The 23,332-nt window shown below is 40.1% G+C and overlaps 1 protein-coding gene across 1 annotated transcript in view; it reads left to right on the top strand.

Annotated features, from left to right (window-relative positions):
• Positions 1-23,332, top strand: part of LOC118090759 (ankyrin repeat and sterile alpha motif domain-containing protein 1B) — a 192,167-nt gene that overhangs the window by 47,205 nt on the left and 121,630 nt on the right. The window contains exons 5-8 of the mRNA XM_035126879.2: positions 2,080-2,155; positions 2,717-2,818; positions 6,144-6,260; positions 8,238-8,413. Of these exons, the coding sequence (XP_034982770.2) occupies positions 2,080-2,155; positions 2,717-2,818; positions 6,144-6,260; positions 8,238-8,413 (471 nt within the window). The remainder of the gene's footprint in view (positions 1-2,079; positions 2,156-2,716; positions 2,819-6,143; positions 6,261-8,237; positions 8,414-23,332) is intronic.

Below are 23,332 nucleotides of genomic sequence, written 5' to 3'. Positions count from 1 at the left end.
GAGTATCCCAACCCTAAAGGAAGATATTACATACACCATTTCCGGAAGGAATAATACATCCACATACATGTGTTGAATGTATTTTGTGGTCACTGACTCTTAAACGGGTGTATGATTTCCACACTTCCCATTCATTGTGTTCTACATGCTGTACTTTTCAAGATTGTAAGTGGACAGTGTCAGATTCATATGTAACTAAGGGGGACACATATGAAGATTTCTTTTAAGTCTGTTCATATATCACCATTGATTTGGGGAAAACAGTGAAATAATGTTGTTTCTTTGTTTTGGTGAATTGCAGAACATATGAAAGAAGTGATAGAAGTCATCAGGTGACAGATTGAAATGGACTTTCCTCCCACAATGCACAACTATGATACTTGGGAGAGCATTTACAATGAGAAGATGTCTACTACCAAGCTCTGCATTAGCTTTACTTCATGAACTAAACAACTGCCTGGATTTAATTTCTAATTCCTAAATGGAATTACTTCAGCCATAACCATGGTACTACAGTACCAGAGATACATTCCTGACAGGAGTCATGGTTTTGTTTGCAGTTGTATTTGTTATAGTTTTGCTTCCCTTCTAAAAGTATTGCTATTGTTTAAATTATAGTTAAGTGTGTGTATTAATATTTATTTAATTAATTGTATATAATTACATTTTGCTACATTCTACATTATTAATTATATGGAAATATTACAATATTCTCTGTTACACTATGCATATTTTAGAAAGCATTAATAAAAGGTGCATTTTTCTATCAAGTAAATTAAAAGCAACAATAATGTTCTGTTTCGGTTTCTCTTTGTGGGATGCTTTCACAAATGTGCATCTTAAAATCACAAGTTACCATCGACATCATGGGTTGTTGTTGTTTTAATTCACACTACTTCCCTTTTTAAATCTCTCCTCCCCTAGTTACCAACTTCCCCCCTTCAAATAATGCCAACAAGCATTTACTACCAAACATTTCTCGTATATGGTAATAGCAAGCTAATTCTGTAAATACCTATTTTGTCAAACAACCCACAAGTGAGGAAGGTATCAGCAAAATCCTAAGTTTTTCAGAATTGCTTTCACCAGTGGACACTGAAGGAGACCTTCTAGCATATATATTGGGATAAGGGATACTACTTAACACATTTGCAGAACAGTTAAGAACATGAGAATTCATCCCACTAGTACAACATCATGTTCCTTGGTGGGAGCTACTAGCACATAGGTGGGCATAACAGTACTATTTGCATCTGGTTTGTGGAAGCAAATCAAAGAAGCCACAAATACACAAATATCCTAATAAAGAAAGTGGTTGCTTGGCTAGGTGGTCCATCTACTAGTTAATGAGGTGCTTGCATGCACACTAATCTTCATTTTGAATTTGACTGACTTCAAATTCAGAACAATTAACTTGAAGTGAAATAGTCTTTAAGTTACAGGTTTTTAAAAAGTATAAGCATGCAAAAAGTGATTTATTTTAACCTACCAAGATTGACCTTGTCCTTCAACTGCTTGGGATGTTTGTTTTTAAATCATGTATACCTTTTGTATTTAGGATTTTTAACTGGGAATGGTGTACAAATGTGTGGTCATGAAAAACAGTCTTGTTTAATAAATCATGAGTTTTACAGCAATAATTAAGAGTTTCGTTGGGGGTGGGAATTAACAATAAACAGCTTCTTGCATGTGCCTAAAAAGCATCTCCTTTGGATGCTTAAGCTACTACTAACATGACCATGTAAAACCTTGTTTACTATACTAAGCCAGAGGACTGTTTATGGAGAAATGGTGGTCAAATTCAGATATCAGTTAAGCATTACCAGCTGCCCCAATTGGTATTTTGAATCATGTAATTATGTATGTTAGCATCATGTTTGTGTTCTGAGGACTGAGTCTCACTGAATTTATTGGAATGTACTCTGTGGTTAAGAAGAATGCATATGATTTTGTTATATTCACACACAATCAGTGACCCGTTCTGTAGTTACATTAACTATAGTTAACGTAAGTTAACAAGTTACGAGATAATTTCTAGTAGGTTAAACTGTTTAATTATTGTATTTAATTTCTTTCCAGACAGAAAAAGGGAGTGCACTTCATGAAGCAGCTTTGTTTGGAAAAGTGGATGTGGTACGCATTCTGCTAGAAACAGGTAAATCATAAATATTCTCCAAATGAGTTGTAAATAATCTCACACTTTTCTAATTTCAAACCATGCTATTTAATCTTATCTGGTTGTTATTTCTTGCTGAATACCAATAGGGTTATTGTGGAACAAACTGTTTCCAATTGCCATGTGTCCAGACAGACAATGAGTGTTCCTTGTAGTTGAACTAAGACATGTTCAGTGTCCTTGGAGTATGTCTACTGATGTTAAGGCTGATGAATAGCTACCTCTCCTCTCAGAGTAACCCATAATTAAAGCTGTACTGCCAGGCATTCTATAGCAAAGGCTATTTTGTTTTGTGGTGAAAGAATGAAAAAAGAACAGTTTTCAAATTTCTGTAGCCATTTGACTTTTATGTAGTCCATAAATGTATATATGAGATTTAGGATACTAATTAGTACATTTTTAACAGCTTGTATTTATATCCAACATGCCATCAATTAGCCTTACACTAAATTACTGGTCTTGATGTTTTGCATTTATACTGGAAAATATTTTATCTAATAAGTTTAATCTTTAATTGTACATACACAATTTCTATTTTAGGAATTGATGCCAACATAAAAGACAGTTTAGGTAGAACTGTTTTAGATATTCTCAAAGAACATCCATCGCAACAATCACTCCAAATTGCTGCATTACTTCAAGGTAAGTTCTGTATATATAAGGTATATAAGATATGATTAAATATATGCATTATATATGAATGTATAAATATAAAATTTGTGTGTACAAAATATATGAGAATTTTTGCAAAGTCCTTTGTTATATGTAGTATAGTATATTCTAATATTGCATGTCTAATCACGCCTTTACCAAAATGTTCACTTGCTGTAATATAAAAATGGGATATCTTTATAGGCTTGGTTTCCAAAATTTGTACTTCCTATTTTAGAGGCAATTCAAAGGCACTCAATTTTTTATCATTTTCAGATGCAATGCAGCACTCTTTGCACTCTTGTTTATCTGTGGGAGTGCTGATTGCTCATAGATTATACCAGTTGTGTGTTGAGATCCCGAAATCACACCCTCATCGATGAATCACAAGGGCACAGATATTAGGTTAATGTTATTGGGCAAATTTTGGCCACAACTTTATTGGTTACAGAATGTGAGCGGTATTGGCTTAGGCATTGGAATTGACCCGGCTATATCTGACTCCTGCCTGTCACGCAGGGAGGGTAAACCACCTAAAGGGGAGCCCCGTTGATGCAAACCATCTCGAGCTCCCCCAGGGTTCCTGACAGGGTCGTGGCATGGCCCTAGCCCAGCCCCGGGCTTTGGACAAGATCCACACACCCGGATTCCTTTAACGGAATAAGCTTAAACTTGGAGGGGCAGGTGATGGCCACACCTCCCCTCCCCCATCATAAGATCAACCAATGCCTAACTGCCAAACCTTACAAAGTTGTGACGATTGCTACGAAGAGGTAGGCGAAAACCAAATGGCCCATGCCAATCTGCCAAGTGGAAAAATTCCTACCAGGCCCCTCAATGGCGACCAACTGCAGTTAATAGCAAGGCCAAAGTAGAAACCTGCAAATTAGGGCGGGTGTGCATGAGACTGAGGAAGCTCTCCGGCTCGCACCTCTGTTTGAATGGGGCCAGGCCAAGCCTCCCCAGCCAGCGGATTATCTGTGGGAGTGCTGATTGCCCGTAGATGATACCAGTTGATAAGCTGGAGTTTCACCGTATAATCAGCTTTACTTTTAAGAGATTCAGAATTTTAACTAGATATATGTGTTATTGGGTAGGATGAAATGTTTCTGTGTGACCATGCTCTTAAAAAGCAAAATATATAAAATAAATGATGGTTTTGTTGAAATGTGGCATCCTTTGTTGGTAATACTTTGTTGGTAACCCTGAAGAATGGCCACCACTGAAATATGGTAACATATTGGACTTTGGCAAACTTAGACTGAGCTGACTGAGCTGTCCTGGAGGAGGGAGGGGGTAAGTTGGGATTTTGTTTTGTATCTTTTTCCTTTTAAAAAAATTGTTATATAATGAAAATTAATTAATATACAGTAGATATAGATATTATGAAGTATCTTACTGATATAATATTGGATGAAATAACGTAACCACTTAATCAGCAGTTTTAACAAAGTGAACTCAAATGCAGATGAGCATGGAGCTTTCAAAATATGGAAGTACTTGGATGAGTAAGATTACATTGACATTTCTGCTCAGACTAAGAGAGAGGCACAATATATTATAAGTCTCTGGACTACACAGCTGTCATCAGAACAGAAAATTGATGCTTTTGAATTTGCTTTGAAAGGGAGAAATATTTATAAAACTTTTGATTTATACTTTCAAATATTGAGCTGTTTTGCTCTACTTTTAATGCTCCAATTAATTTGCCTTTCTTCTTTTTCCTTTGTATGTCATGCTAGCAACTCATTCTTACCATCATTTATTTTAAAGCCTGCCACTCTGTCATATTCTTGCAAAATTTATAGAACTCCTAAGCTGATGTATTTACATATGTTGTATAAATGATTATATCATCTGCAACTATCCGTATAAGTTCCTTCTTCTGAATTACTATTCCTTTAATTCCATTTGGCTGTCAGATTGCTAGAAGTGTTTGAGTGATATTACAAAAAGGCTGGCAGAGGACTCCCATGTCTTGTCCCTCTACTAAATTGAAAATTCTTAGAAGCTTTACTGTTAATGATCAGTGATGTGTTTTAACTCAGAATAAATTATATAAATCCATCTACCAAAATGCTTAGCTGAATGGGGGGCAGGGATTTATTCTGCTGCTAAATTATTGACAACACTTAATTTTCAGAAAATCTTTTTTACTAGATTTTTTACTGGTATTTTTATAGATGCTAAAACTGGCATGGGCCACATAATATTGGGCTCATTTTCTATCTTTTTATTTACATAGAGCTGCCACATGTACAACGCATCCACCCAACGCCAAATTAGATTTGAAGAACAGTTAAGTTAATATGTGAGGGATTTTCTAAAGCTGTCTCATTAGTCCCTTGAAATTCAATAGCTTATTCCAGCTGAGCCTGCTTGTATGCCATCCATGGCTGTATTCCCTGGCATTTCCTGTCTTGAAAGAAGGCAGCTGTGTTTCACTAATCGCAATGCCTGTGTTAAGTCTGCCCTTCATATCTTGCATATTCTCTGATTGCCTTGTTTTACAGCTGAGTTTCTAACCATTTCAATGAACGTGTAATCTGGCAGATATATCACTCCTTCCAGAGCCTAATATTTTAAATGAAGAGAAACTTATTAATTTGTGAAGAAAGATGCGATTACTGTAAATGATCCTAGCTAGTTTTAATGGAAGTTCTATCCTACACTATGCTTCACACTGCTTGTGCTTAAATGCTATAACAAAGTCATGTATGTAGCACAGATTGTCACTTAGCTTTTTCTGTGTCTTGTGTGATACAAATTGTTAGGCCTTTGCCTAAGGATAAACATGAAAAAGTTTATACAATGTGACAAAAATGGGGCAAACTGGAACAGATACACCCACCCACACCACAGCTGTGTTTTCGCTGCCTAGGGCATTGCTGCCCATAACTTTCCCATAGGAAAACAAAGCCTCTTATTACCTTTTGGGAAAGGCCCTTTTTCTCTTTGGTGTGCCACCATTATTAGAAGGTCTGAGACAGAAAACAGGAGACAGAAGGAATGCTTTTTTTGTTTCCTGTGTCTCTTTTAAGATTTTCTAGTAACCGCGCCATACTTCATTGGGAGTATGTTTCACAGATCTCAGTGGAATTTATACCTGAGTACACATGGGATTCAGTTGCATGTCTTAAGACATCCCATTTTAATATCCTATAATACTTCAGACAGACAGACAGACAGACAGACAGACAGACAGACACACACACACACATGTTGCATTAGGATAAATGAGTGGAATTCAAAAATAAGTAAATTAGATTAATTTAAGTATGGTATTTTTACTTACCTGTTTATTTTTTTACTACAGAATACACAGAAACAGGAAATGCCACAGTTGCAGAGGAACCAAAAGAGGAATGTCCAGTGACAAATAATCAATCTTGTGTTTTGTCTCCAGAGATTTCTCCTACGCAAACAAATAAAAGTAAATACTCTCTAAGAATTATTCCATAATAAAATATGTTACAGAACTACTGTATTGAGAAGCACAGTCATTCTGAAATTTTACTGCTCATCTAGATGAGCAGTTCTGTAGTAACAATGAAAGTCAAATTTATTCTAACTTGCTTACTTTGAATGTGTTAAAGCATGGAAATGTGATCAATATTTCTTTATGTCCTACCAAGAGCAATCCAGATGTTGGAGGCTAGTCAAATAGCTGACATGTACTGGTTGTTGCCTGGCAAGAATTCAGACCCATCTTTACTCTTTAGAAAGTCAGTCACCATTAGTGTGGTTATTTCCTTGGCTTCTTGCAGCCCTTTACTGTCAAACAATCCAATAACCTTTTGCTACAAGTCATATTTTGTAGCACTCAATTTCCCCTTCCACACCCTGCTTTACCTTAAACACCTCTTGCTTCCAATTGCCTTATTGGCGGGGGGAGGGCAGCTTGGTGAGGGGCCAGGTTCGGTTTTAGTGTAGTGCATCAATCTCTTCCTGTGCAGCATCCCTTCACAGATGAGTGCCAGTGGCTAGTATCTGCTCAGGCTCTTCCCAGGTGGAAGGTTCTAGGGGTTGTACCTTGTGAGGTAGGACAGTCATGGAGCTGCAATAACTTTGTTGGGTCTCATTGAGCACCTGACAATTTGGCTGTGAAACCTCATCCATCTCCTCATAACTCTTTAATGCAGGGATCTTGTCATCAGTCTCCTCCGCTCTGGTTGCGTCAGTCTCCGGTTGTGTTTTTTCAGGATACGAACACGGTAAACCCAGAAGTGTATACTTCCAGGTTTCGCCCTGCGTGCATGCGCAGAAGCACTCTGCGCACCTTGCGTGTGCGCAGAAGTGCTCTATTGCACCACGCACATGCGCAGAAGCGGCGCTCTAGTTTCAGACTTTTTTGGGTGCGAACGGCACTCCGGAAGAGATCGAGTCCGGTAACTAGAGGTACCACTGTATTATACATCAATTCATGGATTGTTTTTCTTCCTCTGACTCATCCTAAAAGTCTGCCACCGTTGCTTTCTTGTCAGCTTTCCTGTGTTCCTCAAATGAACCACATGTCTTGTGCTGACTTTCCCAGTACTGAAGTCTATTACTGTACTTTGTATCCTTTGCTTCCTGGAGCATAGCCAATCTTGTTAGTCTCTTCTGCTCTGGAATCTAACTCGTGGTACAGAGACATAGGCAATACTGCCAAACACACACGTGTGTGACAGGTTACTCTTCAGTGCAAAAGTTCAAAAGGTGTATGTGTTGTTTCCTTGGTTGGCAGTTTGTTTTGGAGATATATTGCGATGGCTACTGCATCTCCACTGTGCATTTGGGAAGACCAGAGTCATTCAACATATACCTAGCAATTTCCAGATCTAAACTTTCTAACATGCCTCTCTTGTTTTATGCCTTCCTTACTCAGGAGAGTTTTCATGTAGTGCTAATTTCAAAGTTTTCAGTAAACTATTTAAAAAGTTTTAAAGGAAGCACCAAACATGTTGAGCACTTTGGAAAAAAACAAAACTGAGTCCACCTGAATGATGGGAATGTACTTTTGATCTGGAGGTTATACTTAAGCTGGCTGTGGAGTGTAAGTGAGGGAAGCAGAGCTCATCCACAGCTCAAAAACCCATTTCTGAAACCCAGTGAAAACCAATAAAAAGTATGGTGCCTCTGAACATGTGAAGTTTTCCAAAAGTGAAAATAACACAACCAATCCTGTCTGAATGAGGGAAAGCGAGTCCTATGTTTAAATCAGGACAGAGAGCAAATTTTCATGGTGTTTTGCTAAAGTCCTGACTTCCAGAAGAATGCCCAAGGAGAGTATTTAAATAAGAATTAACATCTGAGCAGTTTACATCTATTTCTAAGATTAGACCATGCTTAACACAATATATTTTATATTATATTTAGACTTGTTTTGCTTGGCTTACTACGCTGACAGGTTGTTTTGCTTTCTGTAAAGGTGAAGCTGTGACTGGGGAGTTGTCAAAACTACTGGATGAAATAAAACTGTGCCAAGAAAAGGATTATTCTTTGGAAGAGCTTTGTCATACTGAATCTGACCACTATCTGGACAATGTTAGCAAAGTATCAGAAGAAGAACCAGTGATGAATGAAAGCCAATCCAAATCCAATATAGTAAGTAAGACAGGATATGGCTTAGTATCTGGCTATTAATAAATCGTTTAGTTTACACACACACACACACACACACACACACACACACACACACACACTTCAAATTCCACCACACTTGGCATAATCAAAAACTGTATACTAAATAAAACTATCAATGGTAGCATTTTAACAGGAATAGGAACAGCTGACAATAAATTCTGTATATATGTTCCTCAGGAGGTAATTATCTTGACTATGTGGTGAGAGGCAGGAGGTTAAACTACTAGATAGTGTAGATCAGGCATCCCCAAACTGCGGCCCTCCAGATGTTTTGGCCTACAACTCCCATGATCCCTAGCTAAAAGGACCAGTGGTCGGGGAAGATGGGAATTGTAGTCCAAAACATCTGGAGGGCCGAAGTTTGGGGATGCCTGGTGTAGATTATCCTAGAACTTCCCAGATTCCTCTGCCTTCTAAATTCCTGCCTCCTTCTCCCACAGTGCTAAGTCTCTGTTGGGGAATGAACAGATCAGCACATTTGGGCTAGCCCAGGCACAGGCAAACTCTGCCCTCCAGATGCTTTGAGACTACAATTCCCATCAACCCTGACCACTGGTCCTGTTAGCTAGGGATAATGGGAGTTGTAGTCCTAAAACATCTGGAGGGCTGAGTTTGCCTATGCCTGGGCTAGCCAATCTGTTAGGTGCCAAGTGTCTGTTGCCTTTCTTGAGATTCCTCAGTGCTTTCCAAGACTCTGAGCTTCAGAGATGATCCTGCCCTTTTCCATTTCAGGAGAAGAAAAGAGCTCTAAAAGTGCTGTTTCCACATGGGCTTGGTTGCTGCTTTTTACAGTTTTCTGGATTGGGGCTAAGATATATTAAAGGGGTGTGTGGGTGTGGGTGAAGCAGGTAGAGTTAAGGTTAGCTAATAGGTAATATTTTATATTTCATTTAAAAAATTGTGTCCTTGTGTCTTTAAGCATGGCTCCTTAAAAGACTTGGGGCAACTTACAATAAAGCCTATAAACATCACCTAAATAGCAATAACACCCATTAAAACCACAATACAGTAAAACATATGAACTATGAATTAATAAAATCACACTTGTTGTTTAGTCGTGTCTGACTCTTTGTGACCCCATGGACCAGCAGGTAACATAGCAACAACATATAAAATTGTCTGGAAAAAGTAGCAAGTCCTTTTTAATTCTGCTTATTGTCCAATACCTGTTGAAAAAGGAAGATTTTTTTAAAAAAACTTTTTCCCTAAAAGCAGAGATCTGCAGGAAAGTTCCACAGTACAGCTGCCACCATGGGAAAAAACTATTGCAGTAGAGGGGAATAGTGTTATCTAGTTTGTTTTCTGGGATCTCTTCAGAATATCATTCTTTTTTTCTTTTTTAATGTATTTTTATTAAAGATTTCTTGATTTACAAAGGTATGTGCAGTCTCTCTCTCTCTCATGCTTTTACATGTATCATTTTTGCAAATCAGTTTCATTTGTTGAGACACTGGGAAGAAAGAGGGGGAATGAGATGGATAGGGGGTGGGAGGGTGGGTGGGGGTGGGATCGGGTAGTGATGTTTCTATTTTACTTAATATATGTGGGGTTTGATGTCAACGTTGCTTGTGCAGGTTCTCTTTTATTTGCTTGTGTTCTTTTGGTGGTGAGAGAGATTTGGGTTGGCCTAGGGTGTGGTTGTTCGTTTGTGATTGGCTGTGGTGGTCTTTGTTTTCATGTGCATACACACACACATGTACGTACATACATATATACATATGTACATACATACCTGGTTGTATCCAAGTATATTCTACTCAGAGAAGACCCATAAAAATTAATAGAACCGAGTTAGCTGTGTCCATTAATTTTAGTGGGTCTGCTCTGAATTAGATCCAACCTGTTTACTCCTTTTTAAATAAAAAGCACACAAAATAGAGATGTATATTTTTAGAACATCTTACTCGTCTTTTATATATTTTTAATCAAGTTTTGATTCTTCCCACACTTCCCACTTCCATACACTATAAAGGGAAAGAAAGACATATTTCGAGTATCGGCACCATTTACTGTGTATTGTTTACTTCCTCTTAAGGAACGTATAAGGTTAGTTTTCTTTTAAGAACAGTAGCATCTTAAGCTTGTCTTGCGCCCTGGTGCAGGGATCCCTACGGCGCCCCCACCCTCCCACATGCACGCCTGCCGCCTCGCCCGCACTTTCCTCGGCGGCTGCCTTGGCCGGGGAAGAGCAGCACCGAAGCCTCCTGGGGAGCGCGTTGCGCCTTCCCTCCGTGCCCCGACCACGGTGCTTCGTCCTCCTCCTCCGCCACATCCCGCAACAGGCCCGCCGTGCTCGCCGTCTCCCCCTTGCTGGGAGGCCTCGATGCTCCGCCTCAGCTGAGCCATCGCCGCGCGGAGAGCCGCAGGGCTGGGAAGGGGAGAGCGCGGCCTCTGGAGAGGCTTCGCCACCAGCGCGCACACAGCGTGGGGGAAAAGGAGAAGGAGGCGCAGCGTGGCGGCGGGACCAGCACAGGGCTTAGTGGCTGGTTGCACCCCGCCAGCGCCCCCCAGAGGCGCCACTACGCCCTATGGCAAAGACGCCTCTGTTTAAGAACATGTTTTAATTGGTTTCAGTTACCTTTCTGGCTGCCTTTATTCTTGTAAAAATATCTGTATCTACCCTTTATTCCAGATTCTATGCTTGCTTCTTCCCTTCTGCTAAAATATAGCAGGGTGGCTCTGGTACTGGTATCAGCATCATTGTAGCAGTCAAGAATGCAAAGATTTTTGCTGCATGAGCCAATTGCAGCATTCTAATGGAGCTAGACATCTCTTTTCCATTACCGTAGTGTTCTATGCTCCCCCAAGGAACCTGCAGTACAGTATGTCCTGTATTGTCCACTATGACAAACACTTTTATTTTAATTTCTTCTGGCACATTCTACAACATTCTACAATTTTTAATTATTATTTTTTAGATTTCTACCCCACCTTTCAGCCCACAAGGAAACATCTAAATTAAAACATGGAAATACAATAAATATAACAACAATGCAAATAATGCAACTAAAACAAGATTTAAAAGCATACAATCACTTCTAAAGGCAGCAATGTGAGAACATAAAACAGGTCCATTTCAAATGAGACAAAAACACAATAGGAGGTTAAAAATGCAAGGCATATTAAAAGCTTGACAAAATAAAAAATAATTTGTTACTCTCTTAAACACAAAACAAAGGAAACAACTGAACCCAGCCGGATGGGCTAGGAATAATTTAAAAAAAGTATAAATTATTATTATTATTATTATTATTATTATTATTATTATTATTAGGTAGTTACATAATTAGTGCCTTGTCATTGAAAAGGACACTCTCTTGTGCCCCAGCCATCCATATCTTAGAACAGAGCTTTCCAAATTTTTCATGTCGGTGACACACTTTTTAGACAAACATCATTTTGCGACACAGTAATTCAGTTTTAGGGACAATGAGTGACAAAAGTTGCTGGAAATGTAAAGAGAAAGATGGTGAATTTTATCATATGTGGTGGACATGCGAAAAAGTTAAAAGATTCTGGGAAAGTTTATATAACGAATTGAAAAAGATGTTTAGATATACTTTTCCCAAAAAACCAGAAGCATTTTTGTTAGGAATAATGGGAGGAGAGATTAGAAAAGAAGATCAAACACTGTTTATGTACGCAACAACCGCGGCTAGGACTTTGTTAGCCCAAAAATGGAAATTACAGGAATTACCTACAATGGTGGAGTGGCAGACAAAAATGATGGACTATGCCGAACTTGCTAGATTGACATGCAAGATTCGTGACCAGGGGGAGACAAGGTTTCAAAAGGACTGGAGTAAATATGTGGACTATATGGAGAAAAACTGTAGATCGTTAAAAACTCTCGCAGGATTAAAATAAACCTTACGAACTGACCAATATGTCAAAAAAGGAACTGCAAAAAAGGGAATTAATAAGAAACCCGTATGAAGGGAGGGGGGGAAGTCATAGCTCGGCGGAGCAAGGTAAAAGATGTGAATATAAGATTTTGTATAAAAGATTGGTTTTGTTAATTTTGTTGAATTTGGAAAATGGAATAAAAATGTATTTTAAAAAAATAATAATTCAGTTTTAGGGACACGGGTGGCGCTGTGGGTTAAACCACAGAGCCTAGGGCTTGCTGATCAGAAGGTTGGCGGTTTGAATCCCCATGACGCGGTGAGCTCCCGTTGCTCGGGCCCAGCTCCTGCCAACCTAGCAGTTCGAAAGCACGTCAAAGTGCAAGTAGATAAATAGGTACCACTCCGGCGGGAAGGTAAACGCCGTTTCCGTGTGCTGATCTGGTTCGCCAGAAGCAGCTTAGTCATGCTGGCCACATGACCTGGAAGCTGTATGCCGGCGAGATGCGCACCGCAACCCCAGAGTCGGTCACGACTGGACCTAATGGTCAGGGGTCCCTTTATCTTTACCTTTACTACTTAAGTTTTACAAGCAAGCAAGAGGTTAAACCCCTTTCAATCCCTAGGAGTTTAGAAAGCTCTGCCTTAGAAAGTGATGCAGAGGAAGGGCTCAGATGAAGAGCAGAGGGGGGAAGTTTATGGTTCAGTTTGAACATAACACTAAGCTAAACTAAGGTTGGGAAACACTGAGCTAAACTATGCTTTAGGAAGAACATACAAGCATGTACGCTTCTGGAGAGGATATTGTGGTCACTTTGCTTCTCTTTATGCTGATGTGAGCTGAGCCATATTTTGGCTTAGCGTGACATCTGAACCATGGGCTCATAGGTTGTCTGCTTCAGACAAACCACAAGCTGCAAATCAAAAATAAATGTTGGTTACACCTCATGGTTTGTCTGGAGTGAGACAAATCACAGGACTAGAGGAGGAACTAAGTGGCTACAATCTCCTCTTTGAGCCTGAGCATTCATGCTAAGTCATGGTTTGACTTAGTATTACATGCAATCTGGGACTTTGTTGTTGGAAACAGTCCTTTAGGCAACCTGGTCCCAAGTTGATCAGGTACTCACCAGCACTTAGAATTTTATGTAAAAATAAACTGGAAGCCAACACACATGATAAAGAATGCATGTTATAAAGCACAGATCTTCCAGGAAGTGTAGACAACTCTGGCTGTTGCATTTTGATCTTCCAGGAAGTGTAAACAACTCTGGCTGTTATTAAAAGGCAGTTATAAAATCTAAGTGTGACCAGGGCATGAGCATCAGTGACCAGATCTCCACAAACAAATGGGAAAATGCAGCAGACATTTGCCGCGTGCTTATTGTACTGTGACCTTGGTAAAACTATGCATTCAGTGTTTGAAAGTATGGATCAAATGCAATAGAGCTATCTCTGTTTGCATAGATGTATCTTCATTAGAGAATTGGCCCAATGTGGTTTGTAATTTGTATACCACTCTTCATCCAAAGATCACAGGGTGGTTTGCAACATAAAAATACAAAATGAGAACAGAGTGCATAATAAAAGAAAAACAAACCAATAACCCGCCCCCTTCCCACAAATACATTTAAAGGGCCATAGATTGTTCATCAATCAATGGTCACCTGCCATCTAAAGATCTGTAATGAAGGCGCTGGGCAAGCCCATTCTTGTGTTGCCACCCTCTGGACTTCTTGCAGAGCAAGCACATGGTCTGGGTTGGTTCATATAGCAGCAGCTGGTCCTTGAGATATTGTGGGCTATTTAAGACTTTATAGGTCAAAACCAGCACTTTGAATTGGGCCTTGGAACTAATTGGCAGCCAGATCAAATCCTCTTGTCCCAGTGAATTCTGCACCAGCTGCCCTATGTATAATGTGTTGCAATATTTTAACCTATGTAGAGGTTACAAGAGCATACACAGATGTTAGTTAGGCTATCCCTGCCCAGGTACGGGTGCAGCTCGGCCACCAGGCAAAGCTGATGAAAGGCACTCTGCGCCACTGAGGCCACTTGAGCCTCCAGCAACCAAAATCCTAGCAGGAATCAATAGATTCTAACCTGTTCCTTTGTGTATGGAACTTTTCCATTCATAACCAAGGAACACTGTCAGAAGGTCACTGAAATACCTGTAGTTATAACCTTTCTTCAAAAATATTTAATTAGGGGACAGTCCTACTGAATGTGCATAAAACTAGTGATGTGGAAAGAATAAAGCCCATGTCTACCTTTGCACTTTTTCCAAGTCCTCTTAATGTACTATTGATATATTATGTAGTATTGCTGTAGTATCTTATAGTTGTTCTTCAGGATAATGCAGGGTAAAAATGCTGATCCTTTGTGAGAATATTTTTTTCTTTGTCTGTGGATGATCAGTTGCTCTCTTAACATCGAATTTTGAAACTGTAAATTCTATTTTCATCTAACACATAAATCTAGTAAACCTGTTCTGTCTTTCCGATCATAAATCATTCTCTCCAAAGTAGTTAGAGCTAAATTCAAAGTAATATTGTAAATGTTAACATTTATGAAAGAGCTTAATTGGTTTTCTTGCAACCAAAGTGGAGCCAGTTCTAACTTATCATACAAACCTCATTTACTGGTTGAACCTGTAGACATTAAATGTGATCCAGTTTCAGATTTCACTTATTGTTAAGAAACAATAAAAGAAGGATGTTTTGAGAGAAAAAACATTGTTAAAATTGCCCCAAACTAACATGGTGGGATTGTAATTATGGACTGTAATTAGCTAATACCTGTAATCCCTAAAGAGCCACCACTTTGAAACACGTGGCATAAATAATATGTCATCAACCTGGGTACTTTGAGTTCAAACTTCTCATAATATTTTCCCAAGGGGGTTGCTGCAATCTTTGACCTCTTTCTGCTCCAGGATAGTTATATTTTACTGAAACAGATTCCTAAAACAAATAAGGACTGATAACATTTGGAAGTAATAAACATGTACAAAAATAATAATATAGCATCAATAGAATGCTTAGCTAGTCAGATTATTTTTAAAGTGTTTTCCAATAGGTGGCAGTCTGGTTCAATAATATAAAGAACAGCATCAGCCATTTTATAAAAGCCTTTAAAAATTACCGGTATGTGTGTGCTTTGTTAGATTGTTATAGAATTAACAGCAAAATGTTTTTAAATAAATATTTGATATTTTTAAGAAGCAGCTATTCTGATAATACTAAACAAAATATAGACTAAAATGTTGGAAAGAAAATTACATGTTGTCAAGTTTTAAGATGAACCAAATGAGTTTAACTAAAGCTAAAAAGATACAAACTAGCACAACTGGTATGGCACAGGAAGAATTTTACAGGGAAATAGATTACAAGGCTTCTGTTCCAGTCTCTCTCAAGCCCTAAAAAAAACAACAGATGGAACTCTGTTGTAGGCCCCTTTTCTTCCCTTTAATAGCAAAGTGGGTATCTGTATTTGCATGTCTCAATAGTTTAGAAGTAGAGTGAGTTTTCTACAAACCTTTTTTAATTGGTCACATTTATATCCCAGTTTCCTCTGTGGAGATAAGAGCATAAGCCCTACTGGATCAGGCCAAAGGTCCATCTAGTCCAGCATATTGTTACCCAGTTGCCCACATGCATACCTCACCTAACATTTTGGGAGGGTAATTTGCGGCACCCCACCACCCGCTAACTCCGTCACTAGCCATCTCCCTGCCGCCGCTTCCTTGCCCGCGCCCTCTCCCTCCCTCCCCTCCCTCTTACCTTTGTCCAGGCCTCCTCCACACCCTCTGGGGAACATCAGGAGAAGTAGCATGGACTGGCATGGCCTGCCAGAAGGCTGCCCCAGTGCAGTGCAGACGCAAGCGGCCTGGGGAAAGCTGCCCAGATTTCACCAAGTCTCCCAGCGCTTAAATGCTAGGATATTGGGTTATTTGTGATATGAAGGGAGAATATAAGCTGCAAGGGGATTCCTGGGCTGCCTTATGCAAACCAGTCTGGCTGACTGAGGGAAGAACAGAGCTGTCACCATTACAATAGAGAGCAATTGAGGGTCAACAACTCCTTGTCACAGGTGTGGCAAGAGACTGGAGAGTTGGAAGGTTGCCAGGGTAACTGCTCTGGGGAAGGGGAAGGCCCTCTGGGAAGAAGAAAGAGGAAGAAAGGCAGATGTCCATCTTGGTGAGGGTGAAGAAAGGACTGCTTGCACTGCTGTAGACTATGCTGTAAGATCTAGGCCCCCTCCATGCAGATGGAAGGTGTAAATAGGCAAATAAACCCTATTTCTTAAAGCATGACAGCCTCTACCATATCTTCTATTCTCAAAAGGGACACAGACCCTGTGTGGGCACCTGAGATCCCATGCACTCTTGCCACAGTTTGGCAGAGAGAAGAAAGGCACCAGGATTTTATAACAATATATACACAATATTGAAGGGAAAATACAAGCTGCAGAGGAATACCTGGGTTAGCCTAGGCCAGGGTTTCCCAAACTTGGGTCTCCAGCTGCTTTTTGGACTACAATCCCCATCATTCCTGGCCACTGGTCCTGCTAGCTAGGGATGATGGGAGTTGTAGTCCAATAACAGCTGGAGACCCAAGTTTAGGAAACCCTGGCCTAGGCAAACCAGCTGTCTAGCAAAGTGCAGAGACATTAAGAAACAATGGAGTTCCATTAAGGCCATTGTGAATGTAAAAGAACTATCCCTGCCCCTCTGTTCTGAGAGTGGACAGAGAAAGTAGAAATAGAGCTGAGTGTCATCAGCTTACTGCTGACAACATACTCCAAACCTCCAGAAAAACCCACCCAGCAGTTTCAGGTAGATGTTGAACAATGTAGGGGGTAAGAATGAGCTCTGCAGAACCCCACATTGAAGGTTCCACAGGGCTGCAAAGCATTCCCCAAGCAACACCCTCAGGGAATGACCATACAAGTTGGACTGGAGCCAACATAAAGTGGTGCCACCTACCCCTAGCTCGAACAGTCGCTCCAGAAGGACACCATGGCCGACGGTGTTGAAAGCCATTGAGAGGTCAAGAAGAATTAACAGGGACATGTTTCCCTTGTCTCTTTCTCTCCACAGAGGTCATCATACAGGGCTACCAAAGCTGTTTCTGTGCCAGAACTCGGCCTAAAACCCGATTGAAATGGATCCAAAAAATCAATTTCTTTCAAAAGTGCCTGGATCTGGTCTGCGACCACTCACTTCAGAACCTTGCTCAGGAAAGGGAGATTAGCAACTTGCGTGGTAGTTAGGTTTTCTGAATCCAGGAAAAGTCATATACAAACTGTTAATATACATCAGGGATGGCCAACTCCCAAGAGACTGCGATCTACTCACAGAGTTAAAAACTGGCAGTGATCTACCCCCTTTTTGGGGGGTTCAGGTCAAAGTTGTTGAGCTTTTTTCAGGGAGGAGGAGGGGCTGTTTTTTAGGGTTTAGGTCAAAGTTTTTGAGTGGTTTTTTTTAGGGAGGAGGAAAGCGCCGTTTTGATGGGCTGCAGGTTGAAAATGTTGAGCTTTTTTAAGGGGAGCCATAGTTGTTGAGCTTCTTTGGGGGGAGCCAGTGATCTACCAGTGATCTACTACAGATGTCCAGTGATCTACCGGTAGGTCATGATCTACCTGTTGGATGTGCCTGATATACATAAATAAAATACTTTAAGGTGCCCTTGCAAATATTTTAAAGTAGCTATTGTACTGTATGAGTATTATTTTACTATTAATATCCTTTATTCCAGTAAGAGAAACAAGTGGATTAGAAAAGGACCAGTTGAGGGCAATGAAAATGATTATAGCCCATGTAGAGCTTATAAATGACAGAAGAGATTTTAAAAGCCAAAGATTATTCACTTTTGAAAGGGAAAGATTAAGAAGAGATATGATAGAGGTGGATAATGTAATGAATCTAACATTGCCACCAAAACGAATTGGTCACTTCTGTTCCTTCTGTTGTGTAATACCAGGGGTGCTGAATGAATTTATATGACTACAGATGTAAAGTGCACAAAAGGAAAGCAATTCTTTCATTCATGTTATTCATCAAGCAGAAAATTTGCTTCAGTTTAATGTCATTGAATCAACAGGGAAAACTTGATCTTTACTGTTTTTCTATGCATTGCTCCAATTCAGCAGTAAATAGTGTGTTTTCACAGGAAAACACCGGTGGGGGTGGGGGGCTCGGACAAGGACCTTTAAAGCACAGACCTGTGCCTAGAAACACAGCATAAAAGGAAGTCCAGATGAGCACTTAGTTTTTAGTATTTGTTCCAGTTATTTTCAGAGAGCAAGCAGGAGTGTAAGTATACTCTTTGTTTATCAGCATACCAACAAATATGTATATTTAACACAAAGGAGGGTATAGAGTCCTGTAAATAATGCAGAAATGTATTAAATTATTTTATTAATAATGATTAATAATGATTACATTATTAAAGCTGATGACTCAAGGTAGCTGTTTTACTACAAGAATTTTTTTTAAGTGGCTAGGGGTTTCCTTCTTTTCTCTGCCCCTTCTATTATGAGTGGAGCCAAAGGCTCATCTGCCACGTTTTGATTGTACATTCAAGCTGTCACTGACAACCTGGAGGCAACAGCTGTGCCCATGTATGCAGCTGAAATATTTAGAGTCTTCTCCTGAGAGATCCCTCCAAAGTCAAAATATACTAGATAGTGAGATGTGTATTGGCTCCAGTGTTATAAGGTTTTTGTTCATGTCAGTTTCCTAAGAAGAATGAGCAACCTGAATTCTATGTTGGAAAAATGGTTCATGGGACCAGGGTTAGGGCTGTAGAAATTAAGTTGGGGTATTGGTCATGGTGTGCCAAGGGATTAGCTGGCAGACAGCAATGCTAGTGATGATGCTCAGATAGCAGACACATTGGGTCAGGAGCTGGGCCTGGAGGCAAGGCTAAGGGTAGCAAACCAGGTCTGCTCCAACACCAGTAAACATTCTGAAGGCACATATGCCTTTGCAGGGACCTGTTTTTTGATCTGCTTCCTGAAGAATCAGCTTCCAATTAAAGAGGTGTTTTTACTTTGGCAAAATTGGTAGATTGCCTGGTAATCTCTAGGACTAGTGTGAGATATCGGTAATTTTACAGTGTTTTCAGTATCTGTGTTTGGGTGCAAATTGGTGGTCTATCATACCAGCTTTTAATTAGCAACATAAGAGCCTTGCTAGATCAGACCAAAGGCCTATCTACTAGCGCAGCACCATATTTTCCACAGTGACCAAACCAAAATTTGTGGGAGCTCATAAGCAGACATGATGGGGGGGAAATGGCTGTCTTCACTGTTTTCCCACAGAATCCCATCTGCTGGTGTTCCACTGAGTACCAGCAACTGGCATTCAGAGGCATGTTTCTGCTGATCATGGATAAAGTACCCTATATAGCTATCATGACTAGTAGACATTGATTATCCCCTGTGAATTTATCTAGTTATCTTGTTGTAAACTGCCCTGAGACCTCCGGGTATAGGGTGGTGTATAAGTTGAATTACAGTATTATTATTATTATTATTATTATTATTATTATTATTATTATTATTTAACAATAAGAAAGGTAAAGGACCCCTGACAGTTAAGTCCAGTCGCGAACGACTCTGGGGTTGTGGCACTCATCTCGCTTTACGGGCCGAGGGAGCCGACGTTTGTCTGCAGACAGTTTTTCCGGGTCATTTGGCCAGCATGACTAAGCCGCTTCTGGTGAAACCAGAGCAGCACACGGAAACACAGTTTACCTTCCCACCGGAGCGCTACCTATTTACTGGTATCTACTTGCACTTTGACGTGCTTTTGAACTGCTAGGTTGGCAGGAGCTGGGACCAAGCAACGGGAGCTCACCTTGTCGCGGGGATTTGAACCGCTGACCTTCCGATCGGCAAGCCCTAGGCTCAGTGGTTTAGACCAAAGCACCACCCGCACCCCTATTATCTATATATATAAAAGTGTAAAAAGTACATGTGGGTGTGTTTCCACTTTTCACCAAAACCACTTAACCGATTGAGGTGAAATTTTGACACAACATCACATGCGAATGTCCAAAGGATATAGAAAAGTTTGCTAATACAGATGTCAGACCTCTGCCCGTTAAAACCCCCACAAAACCCCTGTTCCAGAACGCACCACTCAGCCAAAAGTGCATGCTGGGAAAAGAAGCAGGTTACAAACTAGCACCCTCTAGTGGTGGCTACACTGGTACTGCACCTATAAAACCTTCCCTCTCAACAGCACCTTGGCTCCCGTTTACATTCTAGGCCAAAGCCTTTACAGACTAGGCCGAATGGAGGTACTGACTCACCTGGGTGGGGGTTGGGGGAAGGAGGGGACGGGATAGGTCAGGACACGGTGGGACCAGTCACAGGGATGAGCCGGGGGTGGGGGGAGAAGGGGGTGTGATACGTCATGGGTCGGGACAGAGGGGGGGAATCACAGGGATAAGCCGTTGGGAGGGGGCGGGATACGTCATGGATCGGCACAGAGTGGGGGAAATCACAGAGATGAGCCACAGCAACGTGTGGCAGGGCCAGCTAGTTATTAATAGTTCCCTTTTAAAGCCATCTAGGTTGGTGGCCATCACAACATCTTGTGAAAGCAAATTCCACAGTCTGTGCATTGTGCAAAAGAAGTATTTTATTTTGTCTGTCCTGATTCAAGTATTATGAGAGATGGGGAAAAGCTTCTCTCTATCCACTTTCTTCACACCACGAATAATTTAATATACCTCTTAATCACCTTAAAGGCACATATTGAGTTTAAAAATAATTTATCAGTATCATATTTATCATATTTTAAAACTAATTTAAAATATGATATTTTGACAAAATAGCTCATCATCTGTTATCTTAAAATCTCTTCCTGTCAGTTTCCATCCTGCCAACTGCCATATGTTGTCTGTTGCAAAGCTCAGCCTGTTGTCAATGGATGATCAGAGGAAATAATGAAAAACAGCTGGTTGTTGTTCTCTTCAAAACTCTTTATCATTTTCTCTATTTCAATAGACTAACTTCCCACTCATGTAGCCCTTTCAGCATGCCAAGACATTGATTTGTTTCTTTAGTTAGTTAGTGATAATAAAGCAGTGGTAAACATATGATCCTTGATCTCTTTTATTCACAATTTAAATGGAATCATTGTGTTGAATCAAACACTATTGAACAGCTGGATATCATTTGCAATTTTCAATGTAGAGAAAGAATAGTGACACTGCTATAAAGTAGTCTTGCAGAGAATGTAATGTTTCTTGGAAAAAATGATACAGTGCAAATAAATGTTCTTTATTTGTGATAACATCCTCAGCCTTTAACTCCAGATAATTAATTCCTGGACATGTAGAGCATATTTTCCAAAACTCAGATATTTTTTAATTTATCTGAGCCAGTTTGTAGGGCAAGGACATCTTGTAGGGCAAGGACCCCTAAAAATGCATGCATATTAGAAGAAATAATAATAATAATAATAATAATAATAATAATAATAATAATACATTTATTGTAAATGTACAACCTGTGTATAATTTCATTGTTCACAGGTTGTACATTGACAATAAAGGTATTATTATTATTATTAGTTGGCAAGAAAATAATAAAATTGTGACCATTGCCTACTCACTTGCCATATTATTTCTCTCCCTTGATTTAATATATGTTTCCTGTTGCAGCATGAAGAATAATGCATTTTCTATACTCTACCACCAACATCCACCCTCACTTCCACAGTGGAAAGCAAAGAAGGGAAACTGTTTTTGAGCCAATTTGCTTTCATCTAGGTATTTCATATCTACTATTGTTTATGTGAATAGAATCCCCACGCAGTCTGGCTGGTAAAATGAGACAACAACTACATACTTACAAATACTTCAAAAAGAAGAGTTGAGAGGTTTTACTATTGGAATATTTTTGTTCGCTTTGAATTTAAACCTTTTAAAATCTCTGAAAGCCAAAAGGCCTTTACATGTACAATAATATAGGGCCGATGTTGTTGTTGTTGTTGCTGCTGCTGCTGCTGCTGCTGTTGTTTCCCAGCTTCACAAGAAGGCAGCACCTATGTAGAAGAAGCATATATCAGTAGATTAAAGGGAATCCTGAATTTTGCAGAAGTTGGTAACATTTTAAAAGTCCTTCCCAATATGAGCAAAGATCCCCCAAATGACCTGAAGTGTGGGAATGTGTGCAAAGAATGTATCCCTCACTCTGTTTCATAAACATTACTACTCATTCTGATCTTCACTCAGATGAGGAAGCTGTGAATAAGTTCTTTTTCCATTGAAGAAGAGAGAGAAATAAAGATGCATTTGCTGCTTGCAGTTGAGGAATGCCTGCCCCACCACACAGATTAATAAAGGAGGGGCTGGCTTTTCACTTAGCCCTCCTCTCAGCCACAGGTGTGATGAAATAACCAGAATAAACAGTGCAGTGGCACTTGGGCAGGATGGTGAATGGGCATCTTGTCCTTGCTCAGCTAGAGGATGTGATACTGGGTTGGGCTATGGACTAGGCAGCTCCAGGCGCTCCTGGAGGAAACGGATTTTCTAGCTCCATTTTAATCAGGATTTAGGCCTGGTTTTGGCACAGAAACCACTTTGGTTGCCCTGTGTGACCTGTTGGGAGAGAGACGAGAAAAGTGTCTGTTAATTCTCCTCGACCTCGCAGCAACTTTCAGTACCATCGACCATGGTTTACTTCTGGAGCTGCTTTCGGAGATAGAGACACCGATTTGTGGTGGTTCTAGTCCTACTTTGATGGACATTTCCAGTGTTATTCAGCCCCCTGGAGGCTTCAGTGTGGGGTTCCTCAGGGTCTGATTTTATCCCCTATATTGTTTAACATCTACATGAAACCGCTGAGTGGACCGGTTAGCTGGGAAGTTGCCTGCTCTTGATGGGGTTGCACTAAGGACTGGATACACAGCTTGGGGGTACTTTTGGATCCTTTGCTGTCACTTGAGGCTCAGGTGGCCTTAGTGGTATGGAGTATTTATGTTCAAGGTAATCCACCAGAATTTGGGTCATGTTCC

This window comes from Zootoca vivipara, chromosome 10 (genome assembly GCF_963506605.1).
Source record: "Zootoca vivipara chromosome 10, rZooViv1.1, whole genome shotgun sequence".
Classification (NCBI taxonomy): domain Eukaryota; kingdom Metazoa; phylum Chordata; class Lepidosauria; order Squamata; family Lacertidae; genus Zootoca; species Zootoca vivipara.
Note: the sequence above shows the minus strand (reverse complement) of the source record. Positions and strands in the feature narration are given on the sequence as shown.